Here is a 10,574-nt window from a genome sequence, read left to right as displayed (position 1 = left end):
ACTCCCGAGAGGGGGGACCCACAGGGGCTCCCCTGAGCCTCAGGGAGGCTGGACCAGGCACACCTGGCAGCATAGCGGTCAGGAAGGGCCAGCCCTCCTGGCATCTCCCCGGGAAGGGGTGGGGGAGGAGGGGGAGAGGGGGAGGAGGGAAGCCACCTCAGTGAGGTTTCCCTGTCAGGACTCCAGGCCACTCTCCCGTCTGCTGATTAATCATTCGCTCATTGGGAGGTGGGGAGGGGGGCGGGGGGTGGTGCTAGGAGCTTCTTTAGTCTCCGGGGATGCACCAGCCGCACTGCTCTGGAGCGGGACAGGGCAGAGACCGGCAGAGCTGACAGCGGTAGGTAACCCCTGCGGCCACCCCGACGGATGGACAGACAGGGAGAGGGAGGGAGGGAGGACGGGCTGGGGACGCGGTTCTCGGCGCCGTGGACGTGAGAGCGCACAGACCTGCAGGAACATTTTATAAGCGTTGTTAGAATTTATTTGAGCCAAACCGGAAAGCGAGCTCTCAGCAGACAGAAAACTGCCTGGGGGAATGGAGCTCGCAGCCTCTTGGGTGCGTGTGGAGTTGAGGAGGGTAGTTGGGGGGGGTCTCGCCTTCGCAGGAGGGTCTGAGAGGCTCTCAGAGGCATTCACAGAGGCCCAGAGACCATGGCGGGCGGGCGGCCGAGGAGAGGTGAGCCTTGCACGAAAGAAGTCATGCGTCGGGGCTGTGACCGCCACCACGACCTGCCCGTGAGGAATTTAGGGGTACCCGCTGTGAAGACACTTCCTGTCGCCGTCGCCCCTTCTTTGTCCACAGCTAACGCTGAGGAGTCCCGGGAAGGCGGCGATGGTTTGCTCTCCCTGGGGGGGCAGAGCCGGGGGCTGGGAAGCCTCCCCCTGTGCACCGGCCCTCACGGTGGGGCTCGTGCCCACACCCCAGGCCGCCTCCCGGGCTGCACGCGGGGCCAGGTCTCCCGGCTCCCGATCCCGATGTTTGGGGGGGCCCTGCCGAGGGCCACGCTGGGTCACCCCTGTCAGGCCGCAGAGCCCTGTGTGAGGGTTGGGCCGGGAGGAGTGCGATGGGCTGAGAGGAAGCCCCGTGGGGTGAGGCGCTGGGCGGGGGCAGCCGGGAGACGTGTGATCTGAAGTGACACTCCGCGGCTGTGGGCAAGCCGAGGGCGGCCAGGCCAGCGAGGGGGCCGCCAGGGCCCGCCGTCCACTTCCGTCCCGCAGGCGCTAAGGACAGGACAGACAATGCAGATACAAAAGCAGTAAATGGCTGAAAAGTCAGAGGACATTATTTTTTTAATATATTTTATTGATTTTTTACAGAGAGGAAGGGAGAGGGATAGAGAGTTAGGAACATCGATGAGAGAGAAGCATCGATCAGCTGCCTCCTGCTCACCCCCTACTGGGGATGTGCCCGCAACCAAGGTACATGCCCTTGACCAGAATCGAACCCGGGACCCTTGAGTCCGCAGGCCGACACTCTATCCATTGAGCCAAACCGGCCAGGGCGAGAAGGACATTACTTTGTACGTTACCAAAAGTCCATGCAATTCAGGCCTCTGCCCATAAGTTAACCTCACGGGATACAGTCACGGCCCCCAGCGGCCCTGTCTGGCCGGTTCCCAGTTGGGTAGCTGAGTGGTGATTCTGTGGCCACGAAGCCAGCACGGACGTCTGCCCTGGACGCGTTTGGGGCCCGGCTCCCGGCTCCCGGCTCCCGGTGAAGGAGGCTGGAGACGGGCACGGGGTCCTGGCGCGCAGGCTGAGAGGTGGGAGCAGGGAGCGTGGGCCCGGCGGGCGGGTGCAGATGGGTGGATGGGCGGCCAGACTGAGGTCAGAGATGACGACTCGGTTTGCAGGGCTGAGAACCAGATAATGGTGGGGCCACCTGGAGGCTTTGGGGGTGAAAACCAGGCCCCCGCCTTGGCCAGGTGGAGCTCATGAGAGGGAGGAGCCAGTCCTCCCTGACTCTGAGCAAATCATTTCCTCGCAGCAGCAGCCGCGCTCTCATCGAGTCTGCGGGCCTCCCCGGGCAAGAGGTGGGACAGAACAGGTCGCCGGGGCGCCCAGCACACCGTGGGGGGCGGAGTAGGTGCTAGAATAGCCGCCGGGCCAAGGAAGGCGCCGGGGAGAGTGGGAGACCTGTCCCGGCTCAGTAGTCCCGGCGGGTGACGCGGCCGCCGCTGTGGGACCCTCTCTGCGGTCGGCGCCCGCGGAGCTCACAGCGCAGGGAAGGAGGCGGCGGACGCAGGAGGGTGCTGGCAGGAGCATCGGCCCTCACACGGGGTGTTCGCTAACCTGTCTTTGTTTTTATTGATTTCAGAGGAAGAGAGAGGGAGAGAGAGAGAGAGAGAGAGCTAGAAACATCAATGATGAGAGAGAATCATTGATCGGCTGCCTCCTGCACGCCCCACACTGGGGATTGAGCCCACAACCAGGGCATGTGCCCTTGATGGGAATCGAACCCGGGGCCCCTCAGTCCAAGGACCCACGCTCTATCCACTGAGCCATACCAGCCGGCCCTGGCTGACTTCCCAGTGGGGTTGGGTCTCAGTCCTGGACGCCCTCTTCCCTCCTGCAGACCTGAAACCGCAGAAGATGCAGCGTGCAGACTGCCTGCTCCTCGTCCTGCTGGGACTGCTGGCCCTTCCCCACGGTGGCCGGGGTCAAGCCGACGGCCCCCAGGAGGGTCTGGGCGCTGAGGAGGTCTCCCCCAGCCTGCAGATCGCCCCCAGCAACGCAGCCTTCGCCTTCAACTTCTACCACCTCGTGGCTTCCCTCAACCCCGGGAGCAACATCTTCTTCTCCCCGCTGAGCATCTCGGCCGCCTACGCCATGCTGGCCCTGGGGGCCCGCGAGGACACGTGGGCCCAGATCCTGCAGGGCCTGGCCTTCAACCTCACAGACACGTCGGAGCCCGACATCCACCAGGGCTTCCAGGACCTGCTGCACACGCTCAACCGCCCCCACGACAAGCTGGAGATGCGCGTGGGCAGCGCCCTCTTCCTGAGCCAGGACCTGCCGCCCCGGCCGCGGTTCCTGAATGACACGGCCGCCTTCTACGGGTCCAGCCTGTTCCCCGCCGACTTCCTGGACTCCGAGGGCACCACCCAGCTGATCAACAACCACGTCAAGAAGGAGACCCGCGGGAAGATTGACAACTTGGTCAGCAGGCTCAGCCCCGACACGGTGATGGTGCTGGTGAACTACATTTACTTCAAAGGTAAGTCAGTCTGTTGGTAGATCCTATACCCCCCGTTAAGTTATTATACAGTCTGTTTTTTAAATACATTTTTATTGATTTCAGAGAGGAAGGGAGAGTGAGAGAGAAAAACATCAATGATGAGAGAGAATCACTGATCGGCTGCCTCCTGTATGCCCCCTCCTGGGGATGGAGCCTGCAACCTGGGCATGTGCCCTGATGGGGAATCGAACCGTGACCTCCTGGTTCAGACGATACATTCGGTAAAAGAAAGTGGATGGGTTGGGTCTGATAGGGCCAAGCGGCCCTTAGAAGATTTATTGGTTTTGTCCGATAGTTAAGATTGTGGAGTATTGTGGTTTCCATCTCTTCATGCCTTTAGACTTATTTTCTTTTTCTTTGAATGACAGTAATTTATGAAAGGCGTTGTAGCCAAGGATCGCGAGTTGAATGTCTAAATTTGTATTGAGCCCTAACTGGTTCGGCCTGCGGACTGAAAGGTCCCAGGTTCAATTCCGGGCAAGGGCATGTACCTTGGTTGCGGGCACATCCCCAGTAGGAGGTATGCAGGAGGCAGCTGATCAGTGGTTCTCTCTCATCATGGATGTTTATATCTCTCTCTCCCTCTCCCTCTCTCTCTGAAATCAATATAAATATTTTTAAAAACACAGGAACGTAAACTAAAAGAGAAAATAAGAATTGCCTAGCCCAGTACCACCCTGAGGCAACGAATGTTAACACTCTAGCATAATTGTTCCACGTCTTTGGTGCGCACGCGCACACATACACACACACGAACACGGTTGGAATCCCCGTGTGGGGAGACAGTTGTGCAGTGTGCGTCAGGCAGGTTCCCTCCGTGGAGCTCAGCCCCGGGAGGGGTGGGGGGGATGCGCGGCTGGAGGAAGGGGGAGGTGGAGGAGCGGAGAAGTCACCAGTGCAGGATGAGTTAGAGTGTATCAGGAACCCCGAGACCAGGCACACCCGCCCCCTGAGGGGCCCGCTTTGAGGGAGCTCGTGGGGGCTCGGGGACACTCTTGGCCAGCAGGGCTGGAGTTGGGACACGCGTGGGGGAGCGCGTGGACAAGCTGGAGACAAGGGCTCCTCTGGTCTGGCCGCTGTCCATCTGCCCGCGGAGACCTTCATGGGGGGGGGGGGGCGGTCGCTGGGCCTCTGCCTCCGCCTCACGCTCACAAGCATCTGGGACGAGTCTAATTGCAAAGCACGCACACCGGCGCAGGAAGCAGTCCCGGCTGCCAGGCCCGCCCAACCGGGCATCACGTGCATTGCACACGAGGAGGTTCATGCACTGCTGAAAACTTAAAACATCGTTCAAATTCTGCAAAAGCTGGGAATTCATAGCAAGTTGCAGCAGGAGTACAGAGTGCTCCATGGACCTTTCACCCAGATTCCCCTCGATCACATGCTACATGCATGTCAGTGCATTAGTAACAACAGGAGGCAGACACGGGTGCAATCGACAGGCTTTATTCAGCTTTTGCTGGGTTTTGCATGCACGTGTGTGTATGTGTGTGTGTGTGTGTGCACACATATGTGTGGTTTTATGCTATGGAAAACTTTATTTAGATCTTGTTTTAGTGGCTGCACAAAATTATACTGCCTGTTCCCTTTAAAGCAGCATTTAAATGTATAGTGTACACCATCACTCCACCTAAAACTCTGGACAGAAACAATGAAGGTTTTTGGTGTTTAATTCCTGAAAAAGACCTAATTCTAGCTGGGTTAGTGTCCTTGGCATAAGAAAGAGAAGTAGCCCGGCCGGAGTAGCTCAGTGGTTGAGCGTCCACCTATGAGCCAGGAGGTCACGGTTCGATTCCCGTGTCTGGGTCGCGGGCTCCCTCCCGAGCAGGGGGCGTGCAGTAGGCAGCCGATCAATGATTCTCTCTCATCATTGATGTTTCTATCCCTCTCTTCCTCTGCCTTCCTCTCTGAAATCAATAAAATATATTTTAAAAAAGAGAAAAGAAAGAGGGGTAGGCACACCCTGCCCTCTGACATGTCCCGGACTCCGGGGATGTAGATGCCGCCCAGACCTCAGTGCGGGCACTCGGTGAGGCAGCGGGACATCGTGGCTCATCTTCAAAAATGCAAAGTCTGTAGAGGAATCCAACCAGCTGTGCGGGGTCTCTGCTGGCAAGATGCTGTGAGAGATACTAAGTCACCTTAAATAAAACACGTAAGCTGCATGCATGACGAGGATGGTAGAGACGGCGTGCTCCCCCAATTAACCCAAATATTTAATGCGATGCCAATTAAAACCCTAGCAGGTTTTTTTCTTTTTTCCTTTTTGGTGGCAGGTAACGAGCTGATTTTAAAATGTACACGAGAGTACAAAGGGTCAAGAATCACTAAGATGAGAAGACTGTCCCGTCTGAGAGCAAGACCTATTATTACTCTGTATTCATTATTAATGTTGGTTAATCCTCACCTGAGGCTATTTTTGAATTTTAGAGAGAGTGGAAGGGAGGGGGAGAGACACGGAGCGAAACATCGATGTGAGAGAGACACATCATTGAGTTGTCTCCCACCTGCGCCCCGACCAGGGCCGGGGATGGAGCTCGCAACCGAGGTACCTGCCCTTGACCAGAATCGAACCCGGGACCCTTCCGGCCGCCAGCCGACACTCTATCCACAGAGCCACACTGGCCAGAGTGCTCTGTATTAATTTGGACCACGCGGTGCCAACAGGCCAATGGCACGCAGAGGGAGGCCAGAAACGGGCCCAGGATAGACGGGACCTTGATATTTGCAGAAGCTGGCGTGAGGGAGCCCGGGGGAAGGATGGGTTTAAAAACCAGAAATCGGTCCGGGGACAGCTGGGCACCCATAGGGCGAAGTGGTGGTGTGGGCCCCTCCTTCCTGCCCGGCACAGATACGTGTTCCAGGTCGAGAAGGGCCTGAATGCAAAAGTAAAACGAAAGCTTCTGGCAGACGCTGTAGGCGAGTGTCGCACGAACGTGGGTGGGGCCCTTTTCCCAACGAGACAGGGAAGACTCGCCCTGGCGGGAAAGACTGCTGTGCCCGCTGTGCTCAGGGCTTCAGTAGCCGGGGAGGCGAGTGGAAGGGCCGGTCGGTGAGGGAGAGGCGGTGTTTGCGGCTCGCACGACGGCGCACAACTAGTGCTCAGAGGAGCCCTCGGCCTCCGAGAAGCAGCCTCTGAAATGCGGGGTCACATACCGAGCTGGCACCCCACTGAAAACCAAGGGCATCTAGTTGGTCCATGAACGTGTGAACGCTTCCTCAGCCTTTTTTTCTTTTTTTTAAGAGAGAGTGGAAGAGAGAGGGAGAGAGGGACAGAAACATCAGTGAGAGAGAACCAAGAGAGAAACATCGATCTGCTGCCTCCTGCACGCCCCCGACTGGGGATGGAGCCGAAACCCGGGCCTGTGTCCTGACCGGGAATCGAACCGGTGACCCCTTGGCTCATGGGTAGACGCTCAACCACTGAGCAACACAGGCTGGGCTCACTTATTCTAAACCAAGAAAGTGCACGTCAGAGCCACGGCGAGCTTGGGCTCTGCAAGCCTCGGGTTGGCAAAATATATACGTGCAGCAGGTCCAGGGAGCTGGCGAAGACACGAGACAACTTGGCTGGTAGCCACGGGTGTCTCCCAACGTCGATGCTGAATGAGCCATGGGCGGTCCACTCCCCAGGCCCAGCCGGTTGTGAAGGATCTAGGCCAGCCGTGGGCGAACTACGGCCCGCAGGCCGTATCCGGCCCGTTGGAAATGAATAAAACTAAAAAAAAAAAAAAAGACCGTACCCTTTTATGTAATGATGTTTACTTTGAATTTATATTAGTTCACACAAATACTCCATCCATGCTTTTGTTCCGGCCCTCCGGTTCAGTTTAAGAACCCATTGTGGCCCTCGAGTCAAAAAGTTTGCCCACCCCTGATCTAGGCTGTGCCCCTGAGGAGCCGGAAGGTGGGGGTCTGAGCGACTGGGGGGCCGCTCCCTGGTGGGAGGGGGGGCCGCTGGCCCGTGGATGTCCTGCGCCTTCTCTCCGTCTCCCCTCAGGTTGGTGGAAGAACCTGTTTGACCCCTACGTCACCAAACCCCAAGACTTCCACGTGGATGAGAACACGGTGGTCAAGGTGCCGATGATGTTTCAGGACCAGGACAACCAGTGGTACCTGCACGACAAGCACGTGCCCTGCTCGGTGCTCCGGCTGGACTACAAGGGCGGCGCCCGGGCGCTCTTCATCCTGCCCGACCCCGGGAAGATGGCGCAGGTGGAGGAGGTCCTGACGCCCGAGATGCTCCGCAGGTGGAGCAGTTTGCTGGAGAAGAGGTAACCGGCGGCAGGTGCCGAGTGGGCAGCGCCCCTGCGGGCCTTAGCGTAGAAGCCAGTGCCCATGATGGGGCCAGTGCCCAGCTCTGAGCACGGCCCCCTTCGCTCGGAGACCCCCTGGGTGGGTCTTTAAGCAGTGACCTCTCCTGCTGCCTCAGCCCGTGACTGTCCTCACAGTGACACGGGACGCGGGCGAGGGGTGGAGGCCTCGCTCTACCTGCAGCTCTGCCCTGTACCAGCCTGGGGGGAGGCGACGCCAGCCCTCGGGGGGCCCAGTCCTGTGCCACGGAGGGCTGACCCGGCCCCTCGGGGTGTAAGGAAACCCCGGCTTCCACCCAGCAGCCATCAGGGAGGTTCCCGTCGCCCGGGGCTGTGAGTGGAAGCGAAGGGCCTCCAGGAGGCCTGTGTGATGGAGACCTTCCCCGTTCCTGTGGCCGGGATTCGGCCCAATGGCATCATCAGGTCCCAAAGTAGTGAGACCCTGGGCCCCACAGAGCCCGGCAGGGCTGCCCGGAGGGGTCTCGCCTCTCCCTGGGCGCCTGGCCCCACAGAAAGCCACCTCTGTCGGAGAGGAGCCCCCGGGGCAGGGGAGGGCCCCCAGGCGACAGTCCCCTGGGCAAAGGAGCCTGGCGGGGCTGCCGGGAGCCCTGGGGTGACGGGCGGGCGCAGCAGTGTGACCCTCGGGGAGGGCCCGGCTGGGCTGTCCAGGGCGTTCACCCCGTGCCTCTTTCAGGTCCTATGCCCGGAAGCTCTGGCTGTACCTCCCCAAGTTCTCCATCTCGGGCTCCTATAGCTTAGACCAGCTGCTGCCGCGGCTCGGCATCCGGGACCTGTTCTCGCAGCAGGCCAACCTGTCTGGCATCTCCGCACGGGAGAACCTGAGAGTGTCCAAGGTCAGTGGTCAGTGGTCAGTGGCCTCCACACCTTCGTAGTCACAGCAACGGGCAGCGGAGATTCAGTGCCAGGAGCAGGAGGGTGCAGGGGGCGGGCTGGGCGCCTGTGTGCCAGAGAGCTTTCGCAGATGAGAGAAGGGCCTGTGACTTCAGCAACGTGAGCCGCGAGTGCGCTGGAGGGCAGAGCCTTGGACTTGAGGGCTAGAATCCCAGTCCCGCCTCTTATGTTCCAGGATCACTGGGCTCTAGAGTCTTCCTCGAGGGGTGGCTTAGAAGATTAGAAAGAGCCCTGGCCGGCTTGGCTCAGTGGATAGAGCATCGGCCTCCGGACTGAAAGGTCCCGGGTTCGATTTTGGTCAAGGGCATGTACCCGGTCGGGGCTCATGTGGGAGGCAACCAGCCGATGTGTCTTTCACATTGATGCTTTCCTCTCTGTCTCTCCCCTGGCTTCCACTCTCTCTAAGAATCAATGGGAAAATATCCTCAGGTGAAGATTAACAACAAAAAAAGGGAAAAGATTAGCAAGTGCAGGGGACAGGAAGTGCTCAGCGAAGGACACTGCCTGGCTGTGTCACTAAGAGGCCATCAGCTCCGCCGCCTGCCCCGTAGGAATTCCTGCTGTGCGGTCCCGGGGGCTCGGTGCAGGGGCTCAGCCCTGCTCTCCGGGATCTCTGGCTCCCTCGGCCTCCCCTCTCGCAGTAACGCCTGTGATTCCCCCCAGAGTGTCCACAAGGCCGTGCTGGACGTGGACGAGGCTGGCGCCGAGGCTGCAGCGGCCACCAGCGTCTCCGTCACCTTCTTCTCCGCGGCGCGCAATCCCCGCGTCCTCAAGTTCAACCGGCCCTTCCTCGTGGCCATCCTCTCCACCGACACCCAGAGCATCCTCTTTCTGGGCAAGGTCGTCAACCCCACAAAGCCCTAGCCGGAGCTGCTGCGCGCAGGGCGTGGTCCGGGGCTGCAGAGGTGCCAGGGGTCCGGGCAGAAGCTGCTGGAGACGGGAAGGGATGTGGGGGTACCAGACGGGTGTGGACTGGACACGCGGCCCCACACGGCTATGCAGCCCCGCACCCCTGCAACCCCTTTAGGAAGTGTCTGCCCCGGAAGGGGGGAGACCCCCCCCGGCCTGCCCTGCCCTGAGGGTGGTATGTGAATTAAACAGCCTGATAGCGAGGAGCCTGGTCCAGTGCCTTGTACACAGCAGATGCTTAATAAATGCACGCCTTTCCCGTCCCTCTGGGTCGGCCCCGCACTCCCTGGTGTAGCTGGTCCCAGACACAGGGCCCAGGTGCTCCAAGGGCCAGGGGGTGGGTGCAGTGTGGGGGGGAGGAGGAAGGGGAGTGGGCAGCCAGCCATCCCCAGCAGGTGGGTGCCTCGTTCCGGAAGAGGGGGCGAGGGGGGACTCCACAGGCCTTGGAGGGAGAATAGCAACCAAGTAGTTGCCACCGCGACCTGGTTAGGAAGCCAGCGGGGGAGGCAGCTGCCCAGGCTCCGCCCCCGCCGTGGCCGTGGAGGGGCCCAGCCTTTCTCCCCCAGACGATGGGGGTCCCGGGGTGCTCCGCCGAGAGGAGGAGCAGGGGTTCAAGTCGGGGGCTGTCCTCACAGCCCTGCTCTGCCCTGACGTGCTCTGGGGCCTCGGGCCAATCCCTCCCCTTGAGGCCTCAGTTTCCCCAGCAGGGGGGTCTGAGCTGGCCCCGGCGGTCCAGCTTGGACTGTCTCTGAGGATGTGGGCGAACTCGCTCAGGAGGGTCCACCCAGAATCTAGAGAAGAAACCTGGACCCTCCCATGGTTTGTCCCAAACCCCAGGAATTCCCACAAACCAGCTGCTCTGGGCGGGCCTCTGGGTTTCTCGGCGGTCAGTGCGTCAGAGACGGGGTCTCAGGCACCCCCAGGGTTTCACGTGACTCAGGGGCTGCGAAGACACCTCCAGCACCGACCGCTGTTCGAGTCGTGGTGTCCAGGGACCACATGGCAGGCTGTCTGGTCCAGGCAGTGCCACAGGGTGAAGAGCAGGCCGGAGCTGGGAGGCCAGAGCTGGGAGGCTGGATCCTGGGAGGCCGGAGCTGGGAGGCCGGATCCTGGGAGGCTGGAGCTGGGAGACCGGATCCTGGGAGGTCGGATCCTGGGAGGCCGGAGCTGGGAGGCTGGATCCTGGGAGGCCGTGTCCACAG

The 10,574-nt window shown here is 60.3% G+C and overlaps 1 protein-coding gene across 1 annotated transcript; it reads left to right on the top strand.

Annotated features, from left to right (window-relative positions):
• The first annotated feature begins 248 nt into the window (after positions 1–248).
• Positions 249–9,635, top strand: LOC132229125 (kallistatin-like). Its single transcript, XM_059685891.1, has 5 exons — positions 249–341; positions 2,576–3,217; positions 7,239–7,512; positions 8,246–8,405; positions 9,127–9,635. Exons 2-5 carry the CDS (start codon positions 2,593–2,595, stop codon positions 9,325–9,327), a joined length of 1,260 nt encoding a protein of 419 aa, XP_059541874.1. The 5' UTR covers positions 249–341; positions 2,576–2,592; the 3' UTR covers positions 9,328–9,635.
• The last annotated feature ends 939 nt before the right edge of the window (positions 9,636–10,574 follow it).

The sequence above is a fragment of the Myotis daubentonii genome, chromosome 1 (genome assembly GCF_963259705.1).
Source record: "Myotis daubentonii chromosome 1, mMyoDau2.1, whole genome shotgun sequence".
Lineage (NCBI taxonomy): Eukaryota > Metazoa > Chordata > Mammalia > Chiroptera > Vespertilionidae > Myotis > Myotis daubentonii.
Note: the sequence above shows the minus strand (reverse complement) of the source record. Positions and strands in the feature narration are given on the sequence as shown.

Bases quoted from the DNA above. Each gene is read 5' to 3' on its own strand.
- LOC132229125 (XM_059685891.1), top strand. From the start codon at position 2,593: ATGCAGCGTGCAGACTGCCTGCTCCTCGTCCTGCTGGGACTGCTGGCC. The intron at 3,218-7,238 runs GTAAGTCAGTCT...GTCTCCCCTCAG, and splicing joins GAACTACATTTACTTCAAAG to GTTGGTGGAAGAACCTGTTT. The intron at 8,406-9,126 runs GTCAGTGGTCAG...GATTCCCCCCAG, and splicing joins AGAACCTGAGAGTGTCCAAG to AGTGTCCACAAGGCCGTGCT.